Here is a 22243-nt window from a genome sequence, read left to right as displayed (position 1 = left end):
ATCAGACTCTCTGCACAGCAGGAGCTTGCTTCTCCCTCTTCCTATTGCACCCCTGCTTGTATTCTCTCTCTCTCTCTCAAATAATTAAATAAAATCTTAAAAAAAGAAAAAAAACAAACTTAAAAAAATGAATTAAAAAAAAATCCCCTACCCTGTCATTAAATGCTTTGCTGCTCTAGATAAATATCAAAAAACCAGGAGTGTTGTGCAAAAACAATGAATACTGTTACGCTGAAAAGAAAAAAAAAAAAAAAAAAAAAACAACCAGGAGTGCTACCATGTTCATGGGGTGGTAGGATGTAGGACTAACAAAACAAAAAGTGAGAGTGAAGTGCCCATCATTATAATTTAACTATTACCAATACCTTGCTGTATTTAAAATCACAAGAGCTCTTAATAAAGTCTCAAAGGGACTCTTTAGGATAGGAGATGATAAGTGGATATGACAAGTGACTAGGCAACAATTAATAACTCCATTTCTATACTTAGAACTGCCCAACTTCTAATTCAATTTCTAGTCCAAGCACTTACTATCTGCATGACTTTGGGTAACCTACTTACCCACTCTCTTAGTTTCTCCAACTTAGCCTCATTTTGAGAATTCAAGAAAATAAGGCATTTTAACCTCTTCCAGCACACAGTAAACACTCAGTAAAAATACTATCTAAAATCGCTATGTCCTTAAGTTTTCAACCATCTTGAACATCTTTAATAGTTCCAATGAACATCACCCATGTTTCCCCTCAGAGTTATAACTCACTTGATTCTTGCATCCATTTCCCTTGACTACGTCGGGAAATCTCCTTACAGATGAGCAGAAGACTAAACAGGTTTCCATCTCTAAAGGTCCATCAGGTATGGACCATGACAATTATGTAGTGCTGAGCAATCTCTCCAGCATGTTCTTATGTCATCCCAAGTACATACAACTCCAGGAAATTGCCTGGAATGTTGGTAGATTATGCAACCAAATAGATCTTGAATCCCCATCTTCATGTTCACTGCTCCATCACGCTCTATAGCTCAACCTGACATCCATATGCTATCATTAGCATTTTCTCCTTTTAATAATTTTTTGTATTGCCTAGACACCAACATGACTCTAGGTTAAATAAAGCAACTGTGATATTAGCTATTTATTAAAATATTTAAAAAACTGATATTTTATGGGTGCCTAGGTGGCTCAGTCAGCTAAGCATCTGACTCTTGATTTCAGCTCAGGTCATGATCTCAGGGTCGTGGAGTCAAACCACATGTACAGAGCTCCCTGCTCAGCAGGAAATTTTCTGTTCTTTTTTTTCCCTCTGCCCTTCCCCGCACCCCCCCCTGCGACTCATGTACTCTGTCGCTCTCTCTAAAATAAATAAATAAATCTTTTTAAAAAACTAATACTTTAGAACTTTCCTCGGGTACTATTACTTCATTTATTTCAAACACATATATGCTATACACCAATCTTGTATTGCAAACATGAATATTAAAAAAATAAAACACATTGACCTGAATTCTTTCATGTTTAAAAAAAGAAGTATGAAAGTTCATCTTTAAGTGACTGTGTGGCACAAATAATGTCAATAGAAATCACATAAATTTCCTGTCCCAACACAACTCTTTGTAGCTGAACAATTAGATTTTTGTCCGTATTCTGTAATCTAAACTTTGTACTCAAAAGTGTAAAATGGGAGAAGTGAACTGCTTGAAAACATTAATAAATTTTAAGCTTATAAGATTACAGTTGCAGAATTTACACTAACTACTCCTGGGCATGGGTAATGTTTAGAGTTCATTTTATCCCCATGGGATTCTGTAATAAACTTACATGTTTTGTCATTTCAAAACTATTTTTTTTTCACCAGCACTTCAATTCATCGATTTTTTTATTAACATGTAATGTATTATTTGTCCAAGGGGTACAGGTCTGTGAATCATCAGGCTTACACACTTCACAGCACTCACCATAGCATGTACCCTCCTCAATGTCCGTAACGCAACAACCTTCTCCACACCCCCTACCCCCGGCAATCCTCAGTTTGTTTTGTGAGATTAAGAGTCTCTTATGGTTAGACCTATTTTTTAAAGAGTATATTCCCCTTCAGGAAAAAATGAATAAAATAAATGTAAGTATCTCAAGGCTAAAGTTTTTTATGGATATCTTACAAAAACTGGGTATTTGATACTCAAACCAAGAACAGCATCAAATTGAGAATAACATGGACAAAGACATGTGTAAAAGAATAGCCTGCAATTTCAGGAGTTTTGTAGTTAATTTCATCAATACCAGGCACCTAACAAGCCTAATGGTAATACCATTTCAGAAAACAGACACCCAATGACCAAATGTAAAGGTACTTCCTTACAATCCCATGAAACTATCAGCTTAAAAAAAAGTCACTTACACAATGAAATTCAAGATTGGAACAATCAGGGTAAAAGAAATACACAGTGAAATATTCTGAAGTAGAAGTAATTGAAAAATTGTGACTCTCACCACAATCCACTGTATCCACATCTCACTATTGACTATTTATTCTAATTCTGATCTACCCAGTGGTTGAGAGATATGTGTGAACCCTGTGATCCTAGTTGAAATTTAGTATTGATTGGAAATAACAAATAGATCTGCTTTGAGTATCAGCATGTGTGTACATTTCCTTAATAATATTATTCTGGGGGCGCCTGGGTGGCTCAGTGGGTTAAAGCCTCTGCCTTCGGCTCAGGTCATGATCCCAGGGTCCTGGGATCGAGCCCACATCGGGCTCTCTGCTCTGCGGGGGGCCTGATTCCTCCTCTCTCTGCCTGCCTCTCTGCCTAGTTGTGATTTCTCTCTGTCAAATAAAAAAAATTAAAAATAAAAAAACAGTATTATTCTGTAGTTGCTTTTATGTCTTCACCTTTAAATATCTCCCATCTACTTTTTAAGTAAGCACAAGTCCCACATTATTCTTCTGTTAAAACAGCTGAACAAACTCCCATTGTTACTTCTATACAACTATAATCTCTTAGAACAACTGAATCGATGTGCACGATGTTCATCAAATAAGTAAAATGCTTTTCTATGTGGAATTTCGACTTTGACTATGTCTATATGTAAAATAAAGTTAAAAACTATGCAATTATGTGGATAAAAATGGCCTAGAAGCTGCCCAAATGCTTTAAGGCAATATTTGTACTCCTTGTACTTAAACAACATCTAAATCTACATTTGATAGAATGCGTTAAAATAAAATCTCCACCTTAAATTCAAGTAAGTCGTCACTTTTTATAAATGACAAATATTTGAATAGTACTAAAAAAAAATAAATCCTAAATGAGGGTTATGGAGGCATGGATTTTAGTAGCAAATTAGAAGAACAGGAAAGGCCTCAATAAGGAAATATAATGTTTGAACAGTCTAGCAAGGCATAAGAGGCTTCTCTAGCCTGATGTTTTAACAGCATAGCATTCTAAGCAGAAGGAATAGCAAGTGCAAAGTACCAGAGACAGGAGTTGCCCCAGAGGGGAGAAGTTGGAGGAAATGCAAGGAGACACTTAGGTCTCCAGTAGAGGAAATAAAAGGGGCATAAGAAATGAGGTCAGAGAAATAAGGGGGAGGAAGGTTGAAGGCAGGTTGTACAGGTCCTGTGGGATGTACAAAGAGTTTAGATTGTATTCCAGGTGAGATGGAAACTACTGGAAGTTAAGGGAGAGGAGTAACATGAACCAACGAATTTTCCAGACCACTGTGGCAGCTGCCTTGAGAATGGACTATAGGGGCACTAGAGTGGAACAGAGCACGGAGGAAGCAATTGTGATCCTCGAGGTATAAAATTTTGTCAATTTTGGAATGCTGGACTGAGAGATGAAGTACTGGGTCAGATTCTGGATATATTCTGAAAACAGCAGATAGGGTTGCTGATGGGTTGGATATAGAGAATGAGAGAAGAGGAGTGAAAGCTATTCTTGAGTATTTAGTTTGAACATCATGACTCACTGTGTTTTCATCAATTGAGCTGGAAAGATTGTGAGCAGAACAGGCTTCAGGAAGAGTTCTAAGATTGAGGTTTGGGTATGCTAATTTTGAGACAATTTAATACATTCCACTGGAAATGGCTGAATAGGCAGTTGAGTATATGAGTCTGGAATTCAGGGAAAAGATGGGATAAAAATAAAACTTTGAGAGTTGACAGCCTATTAACATTATCTAAAACTATAATTTTAATTACACTTATTTGAAAACTCTGATATAACTTTCTGTAAAAGAAATCATTATGACTTTAAAAAGATTATAATAAATATTTTACTTTCTCAAACAATCAACATATGGGGCGCCTGGGTGGCTCAGTGGGTTAAAGCATCTGCCTTTGGCTAAGGTCATGATCTCAGGGTCCTGGGGTGGAGCCCCACACTGGGCTCTCTGCTCAGTGGGGAGCCTACTTCCCCTCTCTCTCTGCCTGCCTCTCTGCCTCCTTGGGATCTCTGTCTGTTGAATAAATAAATAAAATCTTAAAAAAAAAATCAACATAGAGATCTTTGTCCCACATATGCATCCTCAGAAACAGAAAAACAAAACTACTTATAATTCATGTCCTAAAACGTGCTATAAGTTGGATAATAACAAGAATGATCACATATAAGGCTTAAAATGTTAGGCTACATCTTTTATAAACATGTGTACACATTTTGTTTAATGTACTCCCTTATAAAATAGGAAGATTATGCATTCATACATTTTTCAATTCCATAATGGACATAACCCTGCATCAAGTGTGACTTAAATGTACTAATTGTCTTGGAGAATCCCAAGTGACTTTACAGTGGGTTGGCTATTCCAGAAAAAGCAGTATGGCTTCAGTTCCCTGGTTACTAGTCAGAAGATCCGGTGGTTGCAATCAAAGGGAACCACCTAGTATGGATAGATATCAAAGTATGTACTGACTCTGCCAACTTAGCAGCATCCCTGTATTTTTTAATTAGTCACATGATTCTGTACCATGCAGAAAAAATATCCATACAGTCCTCTGTTATGTGGCCTTAGCCTATTCTCCTAACCCAGCACTCTTCTGTAACACATGACAGTAGACACTGGCAAACTCTTTCTGTAGTCAGGGCACCTAACACTGATTGCACATAGAAGAGAGTCATTTAATTTTCACGGTTATTGAACAGCCTCAATCCTGAACTCTCTTGTATCATAAAAAGCTTCTATGAGCTGAAAACTGAAAGCAGAAATAATACCACAACTCTGAGGATGGTGAAGGAAAGAACAAATGCCAATTGAGGGTGTGATACTTAAAAGGCTTGGCATTCGGGATTTCAAGTGGCCAAAGCTATTAAAATGTTTATTATAAAACTCAAGTCATGATTTCAATACAAGCATTTGACTTAAATGTTGAGAAAAACAATATTTGTTGGCATTTAGGTTATTACATGGTATAGAGAAAAAGATTTAAAAACAAAGCATGATCTCTATCATAAGCAGTTGATCTATCCAAATCAGTTTTGCAGAGTCACTCCTCTTGGGTAGTTGGGTATTTATCCAATGATTTGCACACAACAGATAAATAATCTTTTACTTAACTTCCAGTGCCCTGTCCTACAAGCTAGACATGTTCCCATCTTTGGGTGTATTTATTTCCTGATACAAAAGATTCATAAACCCTTGGATGTACATCAAAATTATCTGTGAGGTTTATAAAACACCTATGCTTGGATTCTGTACAAAATCTATTCAGTCAAAATCCACAGAGATGGGACTGGAAATGATTGTGATAGCAAGCCAAGCCTGATTTCTCTGTCTTCTTGACTTTAGTATAATCCCTTGCTTATGAGGTCATTAATCCATATGATAAACATTTATTGGCCATCTATTCTACTCCAGGTAGAGTGCTAGAAGCCCGAATTTCTTACACAGATGAAAAAGATGCATCCCCTGTTTTAATTTTAGCATCACAAATATTCTGTGATAAATATTCAGGTTTGGAGTAAACATAGTGTGCTTCAGAATGTTATGCTAGGTCAACTACCTCAGTCTTTATGGTTGAGGAGAGGTATTCCCTTAGAACATAATATCTAAATCCTAAGTAAAAAGCAATGGTAAGTGGCTTGGAAGTGTTCAAGGTGGAGATTGTAGCTTGCTCAGAGGCAAAGCAGAGACTGACATTTTCAGGAAATCACAATAATATCAGCAAAAGTCTGTTTGATACATTTCTGTAGACACTGGCAATAACTGAGATATACCAGCTTATATCTCAGGTTGTTAGGGTACTGAAGAGCAACTCATTAGAGCTTCAACCAACACTTTCACTTCATTCAACAAAGATTTATCCAACACTATGTGATAGGCTCTGTTCTATGTGCTTGGGACACACTAAAACAGATAAAGATACCTATCTTAAGATATTAGCATAACTAAAATATACAAGGATAAGAATAGAATCTAAAAAATGTTACATTCTTCTAAAACAATGCTACAACTACTGACTCTTATCAAGCACTTTAAACTTTATATACTCCTTGCTTAAAGATTTCATAATATATAATATATTTTATATATTATAAATAATATTTCATAATATAATAATTATAATATATGTATAATATGCCAGTTATTTTCTAGAATGAGTTTACTAAAATAATCACAAAGCAAAAATATAGATAGGCTGCTCTTTCTAATATTATTTTTTTTAATTTTTTTATTTTTTTATTTATTTAACAGAGAGAAATCACAACTAGGCAGAGAGGCAGGCAGAGAGAGAGGAGGAAGCAGGCTCCCTGCAGAGCAGAGAGCCCGACGTGGGGCTCGATCCCAGGACCCTGAGATCATGACCTGAGCCGAAGGCAGTGGCTTAATCCACTGAGCCACCCAGGCGCCCCTCTTTCTAATATTATTAAGCAAAATCAGAAATCCCTAACAACATACAAAACAGATAAAAGTTTCAAAATGAATATATGCTAGAATTTTCCGAATTAATATTTTAACAGATTGATACCACTCTTGCCTTAAACTTTCTTGTTCACCAGCAAACAGTGAAATGATGATTTATGTTGCTGTCAAAACAAAAATACGGCTTCATATGGTGTTTTTCTCTATGAGATTATGATGTTAAAGCAAACTACTATTTTAGATGTAATATAGGCAATTAGTAGCTTCAAATATTTAGAAGTGTCTTTGAAGAGAATGTGCAAAATCTGTTTTCCAAATGAGGAAAGCTCGAGGGATATCCCAATTCATTCACTTACAGAGAAAAAGTAAAGAAAGAGAGAGGGATGTAATTGCTGCTAACGACAAGACATGAGTATGTCCCTTCACACCACTCCTAAGTTAACTAGGTTTAACCTTGTTCCAGTCAACTGGGCAAAGTTAAGAAGATAATTTGCAATCTAAATAGTGACTGTATTATATCCTGTGCATTCTGGCATTCTTGGTAGACCCTGAGGACAGAAATAAAACCAAATCATAGTTACTATCTCCCAGCAACTCCTACAGGAAGACTAACAGATAAATGAGTAATTTTTTTAAAAATGGTACTTTTTTTTTGCAAACTATGTATCTTTTAGTTACACCCTCCCAGTTGATTATATTCCAAACAACTTTTAGATAACCAGACCTGACACTTCCATACTGAAAGTAATAGGCATACTGCCATGTATCAGTCTCCCAGAGTGGAATAAGACCTGTGGTTCCTTGCAATGGATCCTAATTAGAACCGGCAGCAATTTGTAAGTGTCCTTATTACTTAATGAAACCAAGTCAACCCCAATCTGAACCTTGAATGCTAATAGATACAGCTGTCAACTTCTCCTTAAATAAGTCAGAGGAAACAAAGTAACATTTGTTGGCTTCCAGCAACAGCCCTTAGTGTTCCTCACCATCATCAGGGTTTAGGTTTGTTCTTAAAATGGTAAGAGTGCTATGGCCTCCACCACTGAAACTTAATGCTGGCTGAAGAGCTACCTGAATTGTAACATTGCCTTTTGCCAAGTCCTCTCTGGCACAATTGACATGGTGCTTACTGTGGTGCCTTTGTATGATTTGTCCATTACTGTTAAGACCCAGGGCACTATAATCATAAGTCAGAGGGGCTGTGTGGAAACATTAGAATACACAATAAAATAAACATGAACAAACGATCAAAAACACAGGCTCTGGAACAAGACTGTCTAAGTTCAAATCCTGGGTCTATCACATAGAAGCTGTGTGACCTTAGGCATAGTAACTAACTTCTCTGTTTTTCAGTTCCTTTATGGATAAAGTGTACATTTTAATATTAGCATACTTCCAGGGCAATTGTCAGAATGAACTGAGATTCTACGTGAAAAGTGCTAACAACAGGACCTGGAACATAATAATAAACATGCATTTAGTGTTAGATCTTACTATTCTATCTGCCTGGAGATATGAAGCCTGATCTAAATCTTGACGTAGGTAAAGACAATTCCTAGATGGATGAGAAAGGAACAGATATTTGAGGGAAAGAGAATAGTGTGTTCTAGAACAGGGGAGAATACTGGCAAGAGGTTTAACATGGCTGAAGGGCAAGGTAAATGGGGCCAGGTCTGTGGCAGGTGGGAAATAGCTGGTCATCAGTTGGAACATACAGAGGGGTCCCATCCTAAAGACCACTCTACATCATACTAACCCATTTGCACAACATATTTATTCTCAAAACCAGTGAAGTATTCTGAAGACTTATCAACATTCAGAAAGAAGAGTGACAGGAGGGTGTTCTCCACTGTTGACACTAGCCTAAAGAGAGAAGTCAGGGAAAATAGCGGTACAATACGTATGGCTCTTCCTTCTCCGCAGAGCTCTCTAATAGGAGCATGAAGTGCAAAGTGCTTTCAGAGTTTCTTATTAGTTTTGTCAGGAATTGCAACCTCTGCCCTTTCTGGCAGTCATCTTTTTGGGAAGTTGTTTGTGAAGAGCTGAGTGGGGAAGGAAAGCCAACCATCTCACACAGTGGAAGGTTCACGCCTGTAAGACCGGATGCCAGTTGACCAGTCAGACAGAGGAAGGAAGCTTCCACTGACACTCTATGCGCTCCAGTTCCATGAATAGGGACCTTCATTTGCCTGTACAGTACAGGGCCATTCAAGAGCAATTAAATTTGTTTAAAATAAGAAAGAAATGCTTTTTACGGAAAAAAAAAGAAGGTTTGAGGGATTGCAAAAGTTGATTGTGCTAAAGCACTTTTACACAGGTTTGTTTTAGTTCTCAATTGTCAAGTCGTATTTAAGCTGGTCTCTTACTCTGAAATATGATAACCTTTCTTTTCTCTGAGTTCTTTCTCCTAAATTAATAGCACTGTCTCTAATTCCATGCGCAGCAAGCAAAGAGTTTATTTTACCAGATAACAGTAGGTCTGGTGATCAGCCAATGTCTAAAGAACCAGTAGCCAAGTCAGTAGTAGGCCAAAGACTGCAACCAACAGACACTGCTCACTAAATCACTTTAAAATCGGCTTTCATCTTCTCTACCAGCTAGTATTATTCAAGTCGAGTTTTGAGACAACGGAAAGTACAAAAAAAAAAAATGCCTACAAAAATAAAATTATATTAGGGTTTTGCAAGAAAAAGAAATATATATAGTAGACACATTATAATACAAAAGACAGGTTAAAATGAAAAAAATTGTTTATATTCTGAATTAAATTGCAAGAGAAATTAGAAGAAAAAAGTACAAATTTAGGGATATCATTAGAGTATACCAAAAGCTACACTGAAATCTACATTTAAAGTTGCCTCTTCAGGGAAAGAATTTAGGGAACACTGCAACTTTTTATAGCATCCGTGCATACCTCTCTTTCTTCTTTGCTAAGGAGCAAAACTTCAATGATCAAAAACAAAGTTTGGTTTCCTCTCACCACTCCCAGCTCAGGTCACATTTCCCCAGTATCAAATGAGGGAAGTGGAGGAGTAAAAGCAGAAATGCAGATCGGCTCTCAGCTCCCACTCTATAGTTGCCTTGAATTCCTAATGATTACACCAACTGCCCTTAATTATTTCTCCAAAGGTAGGAGGAAAGAAAAGTGTGTTTAGGATACAATGGAATTCTGGCTTTTGAATAGCAAAGTATAATAATTAAAAATGATATAAAATGATGGGGATAGCTCAGTACTTATAAAACCCTACACTCATATAAATTGCTAGCATTGATCATGAGTATAAATGTTAGATTAGCTTCCACAGTATCTTCTCCAGGATCCTAAGGACATGCACTGTTTTCCCTGAAGATAGGAAAAGTCTTCATTTGGTGGAAATACTAGATCTACCATTGTTGTTGTCAGCGCAACAAATATCATGTAATCTCTTAGGAGTGTCTACTTCCCTATAGATTAGTGTCCATTTATTTTTGAGGTAGAAGTTGTATATGTAGTCTCAGATGCTTTAACAATCCAAAAGAAAAATTAATTGGAATTTGCATTACTAAATGCTCTCCTATATTTTCCCAGAGTTTGCCACTTGTTTGTGAAAAGATTATCTATTCAACCAACAAAACATATCAAGTAATAATCAATTTATTTTCTGGTTGAGGACTAAAACCATACATATGTATAGTATATACCATCCAATCAAACTAAAATGAACTTCGAAAGCATAGAAATTTGACATCATTTATAATAAATACATAGATATATTATTAAATGAATATATTATTTGAAGTAAATAATTTATAATATATTTATATTATATAAATGTATAATTTCTTAGCTTCTTGAAAATTCGAAGTGTGCCCAGTCCTCCATTAACAACTTTAGAGTACATAAAAAACTACGTTCCTAATCCAGCAACAAACACAGACAAAAAATATTTTACAAACTATTATGCTTTCTTCTCTGATACCGATAATTCTAAGAATCACATAACTAGGTATATTAACAATATAAATGATCTCCAAACTTAGGGAATTGAGGAATTTTTTAACACATTCTACAACTCTGTTTCCTGTCTGAGTTTCTTTAAATCAATCATTTTCACTTAATTCATCTTCTCATTAAACTCCAACATGTACAGTTAGGCAATATTTGGTCATTCCATAAAGTCTCAGACCCACCATTATTTACAGATATTTTTACCACTATTGCAGACCTTCACTATACTTACTTAGAAAAATACTGAATATTATAGAAATATTTTTTATGTTTTCATGAGAAAAAACATTCAGCTAAAAACTTTTCTGTGCCTTGGTTTCCTCATAGTGAAGTGAGAAGACAGTAAAGGGAAACAATCTTTACAATAACTCCTATCTCTCGCATTGTCTTAAAAAAATCTAAACACCTTTCTCCCTTTGAAAAATTCAGCTTTTTATTACACACTCAGCCAAGCCTGATTTGAGTCCATTCATTATCATTCACTACCAAACAGGCAATGCTTCAATAAATTAACCAGAGTGAGGAGAATTTTTTTCAGAAAAGAAGCAAGTTTTTAAAAAGAAAGGTAACTGTTTAGTTTGGGGTTTTGTTTTGTGTTTTGTTTTTTATTTTTTATTTTTATTTTTTGTCAGAAATCCTACTCAAGAATATGAAAAGAGATTCATGTTTGCCTTGCTATATTTTAGGGATAACTTAATTTGAATAATATACTCTATGTTAGTCACATTGAGACTAACACAGTCAGTTAACTAACACACAGAACCTAAATAAATAAATAAATTGTAAGTCATTATACTACCTAGGTATATACATTTCTCATTTGCAACTTCACAATTTTGTTAAAAAATATGAGAATACCTCTTAGAGAGTAATTTTTATAGAGTCTCAGTTAAGCATTTATTATGAAGCAAATTGTCACTTTAAGATATTAAGAAACTTAATTTTAAAACCAGTAGACAATTCTGGGAAAGTATCTATTATTTAATCGAACATATATGTGGCACCTAAGTCTGTGTAGAACAAACAGGAAGATGCTTCTCATAAGATAGTTGGTTTTCGTTACTGTTTTTCTATCAGACTGTGTCAATTTTTATTTAAAAAACAAGAGGAAAGACAATACAGATAATACTGGTGGACACTGCATTTGTTTTCAGAAGTGTATCTGACCTTTTAACTGATTCATGATTAAGTAGCCACAGGGACAAACTTGATCTCTTTGCAAAGCTGGATTAGCACATACTCTGGAAGCCAGCACCATTTCACCTGCTGATCCTGGGCACTCAAAACACTCCAGCAAGGTTCACTACCAATTGCTGACAAACTCCGAAAGGTGCTCATAAAATTAATCAGCTTTTTGCAAGACACACTATTGCCTTAACCACCAAAGGTTGAATACCATTTTAACTAGCAAAAAATGATTCAATTAGATACCATTTTTCTTAGTATTCAATTATAACTTAACTTATTTTTAGAAGTCTTAAAACCATCACTCTGAACACAATCACAACACAGTCACTATAAATTTCAGGTAAATCTCAGGTTCTATCTATAATAAGCAATTGCCAAGTTGATAAACCCATAAATTTCTGAGATAAAATATTTATGTTAACCACAGGGAAACAAATGAAACATAATATTGAAGTTAATGCAAATGAATATATTATAAAAATAACACTCTTTTATACTAAATCATAATGAATACTAAAAAATTTTAATAGGCACGTTAAAGATGACCAAGTTATGGAGTTTGGATTTGCAAAGTAAAATAATATGATTCTGTATGACAGTATAAATTTTCTTTTAATTCATTCACTCCAAAAACTATGCTTTGTAAGGTAGATGTTTTAAGATTCTAACTACACTTTTTTTAGAATCTAATTTATTATGAACCCAGAACTCCTTAAGACTTTAATGTCTTAAATCCAAGAAATACAAATTTTAGATGAAAATAGGCTGTTCTAAATTACCTTTCGATTTAGCAACCAAATCACATTCTACATCTCACCGACATCAATAAATTATAGTACATAATACCTTTATTTAGGAACTGGAATGAAATCATATTCATTGCTAGTTCAATTGCAAATCTCCTGGCTACCCTAAGAACTGAACACAGGATTTATTTTTTCCTTGTGTGATGATTCAGGCCAGTGTTTCCTTTTTAAGCATTAGTATACTATTACTTCCTTTTAAAAAGTTTATTAAGTGGCAAAAATGCCAACAAGAGTAGATTTGTAAATATTACTTAGTGGGAAGTAATAAGTACCTAGCAAGTTGATGACGCAAACACCAAATCTTAAGAGTCTGATCATCCAAACACTCTTGTAATGTTTAAGACATTTCGTCAGAAATGACAAACAAAAACAACATATGATCCTTAAATTTTGCTATTTCCCACATTATTTGGCCCTAAAATAATAAGCGGTGTTCTTTTTCCAGCATTTACTTAATGTGGTACTGGGATGATTAAGTGTTTCAGGTCTGAAGCTAGATTGAAAAGAGACAATTTAAGCATTACAAGTGTAGAAATTGGACTTTTCTGATATCCTCAGAGTTTTAAGGAAGGCCAAATGTGGAAAAGGAACAAAAATTTTCACTGAAATAATCCCTGAATGTCTACAACAGTGCCTCTTGAGTTTATATTTCATCCACCTTCATTGAAGAAAGTTTGGTTTCTATACTTCTAAATTAAGAGCTGGCATTGTGATACATTTGTCCATATGTGTGTGTAACAAGCCGAAAAAGAAATGGTAGATCTGTACTTTCTTAATGGAGTGTCCTTTTCCAGCATCATTGTAGTTAGAAGGATTTTTAAGAGGCCCTAGTTCCAAGGGAGATGCTTAAATTCCAAATAATAAATAATACCAGCAGAGGGCAGAACTGCTGACAGAAATGACCAACCCAGCTGGTGACCAGGTACCAAAGGTAAAAAGCAAACTTTTGATGGATTCCACTTTCAAAGACTCTACCATTTATCCTTGAAAATATTGAAATGAATAAATCAAAATAATGAGCACAACTTGTATCCACATTGAAGCAAAATTTAAATTTGAGGCTCTGACTGTATTTACCAGGGAAAGCCAAGAGGAAGACTAATCCAGCACTGCCTGCTACTCAGGAAGGTGAGCACCACTAAGCTTGGGGAAGGAATATAGACCTGGTTTCCCAGAGTTCGGCCTCCGGGAACGCTAATTCCCATTAGGGAGAACTCAGATCTTGGCATCTACCAGGGCCAGACTCAGGTTTCTGCTAAAGCCTGCGCATTTGGAATTGACAACTTATTTCTCCCTCAGCCAATCCTCGCCACCCTCCTTCCTCCCCCCCCCCCCCCCCGCCCTTCTCTGTGCACTCCCGACAAAGCTCGTTTTTCTACTCTAAGCTGTTTGGACTCCGCTAACTCCAAAGGCCTTTGCCCGCCAGTCGTGTCTACGGCACCTAACGGACCGCTCCAGCCAGATGCCTTTGCGGGAAAAGGCGGGGGAAGGGGAGGGAGGAGGCAGAGGGGAGGAGTGAAGTCGCTCTCCCTTCTTGGGTACTGACAGGGCTGCAGTCTTCCGAGCAGGTCTGGTCATTGAATATTTGGTGGTGCCACGTAGGAACTTTTCCTTACCTCTCCCCTCCCACCCCATCCCAGGCCCCCTCCTCTTCCCTCCCAATCCCTATTCCTCCTCCCCACCCCGTTTACTTGGCGAGTTTCATCATTCTCCAAGAGAACTGCACGTCCAACCTGCAAGAAGAAGTGGGGGCTGGGGGTGGGGGGTCACAGTGGAGAGGAATGGACTGAAATTCAGGGAGCCGTGTTCTCCCTATCTTCCCCCCCGTTCTTTATAAGCTGCCAATTCTTTTTTCCACTTAAAATCTCTTCAAAATGATACACACACACACACACACACACACACACACACACACACAGTTCTCAAGTCTTCTAGATTCATCACCTCTGCTTTCTCTTATATCCCGAAAAGTAAAAGAGCCTGTTTCTCACTTTGTTTCACACAAAGAACTTTATCAAGGTTCATTTTATACCCTTTCTCTATATTTTCTCCTCAGCTCACCCTTAAAAAGATATTTCCATTAGTTAGAATCTGAAGAAACCAGAAGATGTGTTCAAAGGGCAGTCTAGGGACAAAAGCTTTGTACAGCTGCCCTTGTGTTCAAGGTAGTATTTTTCCTCTTTTCAAAGACGCTGAAAAGTGGTGAAGGGCATTTCAGCAGACTCTGTGCCTGACAGATCTTTTTTTCCTGCTACCTCTTCTCCCATTACTGTCCCGCCTACATCCATCTCTCTCTCCAGCCTTCACTCCAACCTGGTGGCAGCTACAATCTGGATTTCATTTAAGAGAATTGTTTTGGGGTTTTGGGGGTGGGGGGTAGGGCGGGGGAGGAAGCGTAAAGAGGGGGAGGGGCGCAGAATGACAAAGACCGACGGCACACTCCCACCTCCCCAAAACCATTTTTTTTTTTTTTCTTACCTCCTCTGACCTCTCTAGCCTGGAAGAGGAAAGTCAGTGCGAGGGTTGTTATGGTGAAATTCCAGAGCCACCGTTTCGTTTTCCACCTAGAGGACCACCGCTCCATCTCCGGGCCCCGCACTCAACTGTGAACTCAACCCACGAAACTGCGATTGCAGACCAACTTCGTCCCTTCCAAGGTATCGTCGGGGGTGTTTGCTACACAGCCATTGAGGTGGGAGAGGGGGAAAAAGTCAAAGGGCTTTTTCTTTAAAATTTGATGGTTTGCTTCCTTCCTGCGTCTCGCCCCCTCCTCTCCCTCTCGGTTGGCCCCGCCGGCCGGGACCCTCCGATCCGTCCTCTGCGGGGCCCTGCCTTCAGACTGAAGGCAGATGAGGGGCTTCAACCGAAAATCTGAGAGGACTGCGTGCCCCTAAAGGCTTCATGCCGTCAGTGGGCCGGACGAGAGGCTCTGGGCAGCCCCCTCCTCCGCCCACTCCCCTCCCGCGCCCCCCTTACCCCGAGAGAAACTGACAAGCCCGCTGAGGGTCAGACCCAATCACACGCCTCTCGGGCGGCCGCAAGCCCGCCCCCCTCTCCCTCTGCCCAAGAATCAGGACTCTGGGCAAGCCCAGCCCACCAACCACCCCCCATCTCCCCTCTCCTCTCCTCCCTCCTCTCCTACCCAAATCCCCGAGAAAAAATGCGAGGGAGTTACGCGGGACGCGTGCTTGGCTCCAGCACTTTGGGAATGAAAGGAATTGCAGGAGAGCCCCGGAGCCCACAGAGTTTTCAAGGAGCTTCTGTATTCAATAAAAACAGCTACTTGTCTACTTGCACCGGTCTGTTAGCCTCTCGTTCGTCGGCGGGGGAGGGGAGGAGCCCAGCGTCTGATTTGCCACACCGCTGGAGTTCTGGGCTGGCAGCCGTAACCTTATCCTTGTGCAAAAATCTGCTTCTTATAGCAGACCTGGAACCAGAGGACTCATTGCTCTGCCTGCTCCGAAAAGTATTTTTATTTTATATTTTATTTTATTTATTTTATTTTTGAACTGAGAATTACAAGGGACGAAGGTGAGATGGAGGGACCTAAGAGGTCAAAACCCCTGATCTTATAGTGAAGCTGTCCTTCGAGTTCTGAAACTGACAAGTTTCTGTCTTAAATGTTTAAATTCTGCACTACCTTCATTCAGAGTCTCATCTCTTAAAGAGCTGAACGGTACTCTTGAGGCAGGAGGAGAAAGAGATGTATGGGAGCTGACACTGAGGGGGTGAGTAATTTAATTTTCCAGCTGATTCTGACTTAATCTCAAATGAGGGGGCAAAAGGGGAGGAGAAAAGACAAGGAAGGCAACTAGCTGAGATCTCCAAGCGTTTAGGCCCACAGCTTCTGTAAATCGTCTCAGAGGAGCTGAAAGCATGGGCACTCCACAGAGAAAATAATAAAGGGCATGTTTCGAAATTCCTTCTATTTACCCATCCTCGAAGTGATAAACTTAAACCTGGAATATAGATTCCCTGGTCATTTTTTCCAAGCTTAAATTATTCCCTCTTGTTGGCTCCGTTTTGTTCCTTAATATTTCCTGAGATGTCTCTTTCAAGAATTTGCTGGAACAGAGCCCAACAAGGTAGCCTGCATACATTAGGCACTCAGTAGAAATGGACTGAGTTAATGAATACATTTTTCTGTTGACAAAGACTGGACACTTTGACCAGGGCCTATGCTGAGTGTTTAAGATGTTTCAATGCTTAAGGATTCTCAACTAAGTTTATGAGTCACGTGTGTCCATTAATCTCTAGGAACCTAGCTTTCTGTTAGTTATCAAAATATACATCATGATCCATTAGATTGATCAGATAATCCATGTATGTGGCTTAGAAGTTGGAAGGAAGGTTTTCAGAGACAGGATGGAGGCCCAAGATGGAATAGTTTAACAACATAGATGATCATGGCATATAAAATGGGGAAAGCAATTACTACTAAAGCAAAAAATATCTACAACATGACTGTCACCCTCTGTGACAAAGAACCATTCCCACATCAAGAAGTTTACCTCTCTGATAACAGTTTAAAAGAAATGAAAACCCCACTTTATGTTGGAAATGCTATTGGCAGAATCTTTGGGATGCCTTATACTAGCTGCAGAGAAATATCACCAACTAGCTTTTCAGATTCCAACTCAAGTTGCTAATATAATTTCATAAAATGATTACATATTATATTGTGTTTAAATGTGGAAAGTACAATTATAAATTAAGAACCTTATGATGGAAATATAGGTCAGTTTACCATCTTAATTATCCTTCTCAAAATGAAAAATTTTGTGCATTTTCAGTTACTATACTTTCCAAAACATGATTTTTCTGTTCAATTCTTTGTAACTTTCTGAACTTGTTTTACAGGTCTTCTCCTAGATGTAAAAGAGCAAAATAAATACAAAATTTAAAATATGTATCTGTGAGGCTGCCAGATTCCTGAATCAACTCAATAGCCAGAGATAGTTAACAAGGCTTGCAGCAACATGTAAGAGTGATATTCCAAATTGTTTCTCATTAACTCTCTTGATTTACTGAGAATTCCATGGCCTGATACCATTCTAGAAGGTGAGAAATGTTCCAGTCAGTCTAGCATGCCCCACTTTCTGGTCACATCTCAGGCCTTCTCACTGGGGTGAAAGGTTCCTTTCAGGCAAAATATCTTGGGTGAATAGAGTTATTACTACCGTATGCTTTCTGTACTCTGTGGTCTAAATTCCTCTGGCCACTGCCCAGCTAGGCATAACCTAGGTCTGAATTAATGCCTCTGGAAGGAAATATAGTAGATTCATGGAAAGGAGTAGGTAATTATGTCTAACTCTGGCAGTCTGTAGGCAGCTCCCAGACCTAGAGCCTCCCCGGAGCCAACTCATGGATTTACAGGTAGTGAATTCAGCAAAAGGAAAGGTAACACTAAGCAACAAAGGGAACAGAGGGAAGCTGGAAGGCACATGCCTCACCACCTTCAAATTCTGAAGGTGTAACTGCCAGGGGCATGACTTCCTAGGTCACCTTTTAGTCAGTCCTTGGTGCTCATATATAGATTCAGAATGTAACAAAACATGACAGTTTCCTTGACATAGGTCTTTAATTTGGAGCACAATTAGCTATTTGACATTCCTATCTTGTCACTTTAAAATACAATGTTTGGAGATATTTGCTCAACTTTGTAGAATTCATTCTATTGTTAGCCTTTCAAAACCAAGATGAAAATGGCTTAGAGAAAAAAATAGTCATTTCTTTTGTAGCAGTATTTTAGGTTGACTGTCCATATTGGCTTCTCAGGGAAATGAAGATAATAATTTGATAATTGACTGGGAGGTCAGATTAGGGGAATTTAAATGTTCTAAGACAGTCTTCAGAGTTCATGGAGCTTTAGTGAACATTGTGCAAAGTTCATAGATCTCCTTTAATCTCCTCACGTATGTCTAGGCATCAGGGGATGCAAATTGAAAACGAATGTTTTAAATATGGAGACGTCAATAACCAACCTGGGAATGAAGAAACCTGGTCCAGAGATGGTTGCCCGTAATACAAATAGTAATGAAGTATTGGAAATACAGAGAACTCTACATAGTAAGACCTAAATCACTACAGGTAGAATTAGGGGAAAGAAGAAATAAATTAAGTGGCAAGATTTTAGAAAAGATACGTCATCTTTTAAATCATTTGACATTCGTTCTTCTTTTCTCATACTGATGTTTTATCCTCTTATTTTCGTTCCATATAACATAGATATTGATATATATGATATGCATATTATATATAAGGTATGCACATATATGCCTAGTATATGTATATACATTTTCTCCAGACATGTTACTGTAACTAAAGCCATTGCACAGAATTTGACCTACTGAATGAGAAATTATTATGGGGGTGGGAAACTCTTGCACACATCAGAAATACTTAAAATGTTTAAAAGAAAATTGCTGTTGAATATAATCCCTCTCTTACTGTGCCTAATGGTTTGTCTTTCTTGCCCTTTTCTGAACTTAGGTCAATTATTTTAAGAAAGAAATGACTAAGCAGTTTGACATTCATTTTACAGTTTTACTAATACATGAGAGGCTAAAAATTAGGCTCTGTTTAAAAATGGTGTTAGTCCCTCTTACCTCACAGATGGCCTATTGTACTGTGAAAAGGTGGGGTGGGGAGAGGACAGAAAAGTTTATTTCCATAGTCCATCCTAGCTCACAAGTACCCCATAGTGATGACTGGGTATTTTTTGGCACCTTTCCTGTGAAACAACTTACAGAACTTCAGAGAAATCCAAATTTAGCCCAACTTCCATGATAAAACAGACTCTTCGGATGAAAAGATTGGTCTGTTGGAGTGTTAAAGGCGCCAACTCAGAAATGACTGGCCCATTCTGTTTAAAATAACCTAAAGAAAAGAAAATATAAGTGAACCCACAACAAGCAAGGAATGTCGCCCCATACATGCATGTACACCTCTCTGAAAATATACTTCACTTAGGTATATTCGTTATCCTAGTTCTTTTTCATAATTGTCCAAAGTAGAAAAGAGGAGCCAGAACAGAATGATTCAAGTTAAAAACTTGGATTTTTTTTTTTTTTGACATTTGTCAAGATATTTTTACTCTCTGTATCTTTTTTTCTTCTTAATTGAATAGATTTGGCATTGACTAAACTCCTGTGTTAGCAAAAATATAACATGACTTTTTAACAAAGTGGTACAGGACAGCATCAACATCTCTACCAGTGGAAGTAAAGATGGGATTTTAAATATTTCAACGAGCCACATGTCATGACCAATAGAAGTACCACATCAATGAGATATCCCAATGATGTTTCACTGTATATGGCTGTCATTAAAGTAGTATTCATCTTGATTCACACTGGCTGTTCCTAATCAAAAAAAAAAAAAAAAAAAAAATGGTTGCTGGGGCACCTGGGTGGCTCAGTGGATTAAGCCTCTGCCTTCAGCTCAGACCATGATCTCAGGGTCCTGGGATCAAGCCTCACATCAGGCTCTCTGCTCAGCAGGGAGCCTGCTTCCCCCTCTCTCCCTGCCTGCCTCTCTGCCTACTTGTGATCTCTCTCTCTCTCTTTCTGTCATATAAATAAATAAAATATATATATTTTAAAGGCTGCTGAAAGTAAGGATTTCAACTTCTTAAAAGGGATTATTTCCTCTTAAGAACTTACTCATACAGTCATGGGGAAAAGAAAAAGAATTTACTCATACAAATAGTTGTGGGTTTTTTGTTTTTTGTTTTTTTTTCTTTGGACACATTGTTTCATAATATAAATAATAAGAAGAACCAAGATGACCAAATGTATCATTGCACCTTCTCAAATACGTAGACTCCTTTTTTTCCACCTCTATCCTGCCTTCACAGAGTCCCCACTGGCATTTGTCAGTATTTTTGACTTAAGATGATTATTATTTCCAGACAACCATATGTAATCTGTTTTGTGCCTCCACCATTTGTACCAATTCATTTCATTCTGGAGCCAAATGCATGTTCTTTGGAAACTGAAGACTCACATAAAACGGATTTCTGAATTATATATAATATTGCTGTTGTTTTTATATGACAGTCTCATACATTCTCTTGATGCGACAACAAATGCCAAATACAAGATTTAAGGGTGGTGAATATGGTTAAATATCAAACTAGATCTGATTTGTAAAACATCTGTGATGAATAACTCCAACTTAATTTGTTTTGCAGATTCTCAGTATTTAATAACCTTCCCAATATTATATTTTTTGCCAGTACTGGTATGGTCAAATTATTGCACATTCAAATGCTGGACAATAGATCTTATTTCAAAAGTTTTCACAGTATAATCTGTTAAGACTGGAAAATCATATTTTGATTTAAGTGGTAGTGAAACAAGCAATATTTGATATGAAGGTGTACTTTTAAATGCAAAACATTTTTGTCACTATAATAATTTTTTATTCAAAATTCTTATTGTGTTGTTGGTCTTCATAATATCTTCATTAGACAAGAATGTGGCAATTTTAATAGTTTCATTTTAAGGATGAGGTTAGGCATACTCAGAGATCAAACTAGGAATACAGAAACAGAATATGTGACAAAATTTTATTTCACACTTCTGTTTTCATTACTAACTCTTTCCTTATAAATAATTCATTTTTAGATTTTTTTTTTGTATTTTATAATAGGCACATCATTTTTCTTATAGCTTAAGTATTAACATGAATAACCTCCCCAGTCCTACACATCTTAAAATAAAGGTAATGTTACTGACCTTATTTATAACCTTAAAAAAATTTATAAATCTAACTAAAGAGTTATATCTTTAAATACATTTCTAAGAAATAAAAAGCTTGTTCTTAAAGGCAAGGGAAGATAAATTCTGATTATCTCAATGTCAAATCTCAAGTTTCATTCTATTCTGGAATTTAAAAATCACATTATGACTTTATACACTTCTGCAGACAGGAAACACTACTGACACTAACCTTACATAATTTTATACTTTCTAACAAGAGAAAGGAAAAGGCATTCCGTATGTTAAACAGAAGAAATATCATAATTACATTAATATTTTGCAAATGCACGGAACATCTTGAAAATTACAAGTATTACATAAGAGCTTCTAGTTCAGGTTGCCTGGGTGGCTTAGTTAAGCATCTGCTTTGGCTGGTCATGACCCCAGGGTCCTGGGATCCCTGCTCAGTGTGGAGACTGTTTCTTCCTCTCCCTCGCCCCCCTACCCCCGCCTGCTTGAGCTCTCTCTCTCTTAAATAAATGAAATCTTAAAAAAAAAACAAAAACAAAACTTCTAGTTCAAAATTTTAAAACTTTGAGCAGAAGATATATCAAGCCTTCTAGACTACACATTTTCTTCTAAACTATACATTCATTTTATGTTGTATCTTGAATGTCTTGGTTTCCTCTCCACA

At 37.2% G+C, this 22243-nt stretch overlaps 1 protein-coding gene and 1 pseudogene across 4 annotated transcripts in view; both read right to left on the bottom strand.

The window, feature by feature from the left end:
- COL11A1 (collagen type XI alpha 1 chain) overlaps nt 1–16087 on the bottom strand; it is a 201173-nt gene extending 185086 nt beyond the window's left edge. For 2 of the 4 annotated variants that reach the window (XM_046022268.1, XM_046022277.1), the window contains exon 1: nt 15323–15694. In XM_046022268.1, the coding sequence (XP_045878224.1) occupies nt 15323–15428 (106 nt within the window). In that variant the 5' untranslated portion in view covers nt 15429–15694. Of the gene's footprint in view, nt 1–15322; nt 15695–15820; nt 15891–15986 lie in introns of those variants that run through there. The other 2 variants (XM_046022249.1, XM_046022258.1) reach the window with 2 other exon arrangements.
- Nucleotides 7460–8065, bottom strand: LOC123946871 (annotated as a pseudogene).
- Nucleotides 16088–22243: the final 6156 nt, after the last annotated feature.

This window comes from Meles meles, chromosome 1 (assembly GCF_922984935.1).
Source record: "Meles meles chromosome 1, mMelMel3.1 paternal haplotype, whole genome shotgun sequence".
NCBI classification, from domain to species: Eukaryota; Metazoa; Chordata; class Mammalia; order Carnivora; family Mustelidae; genus Meles; species Meles meles.
The sequence above is the reverse complement of the archived record's forward strand: the minus strand, read 5'-3'. Positions and strand labels throughout refer to the sequence as shown.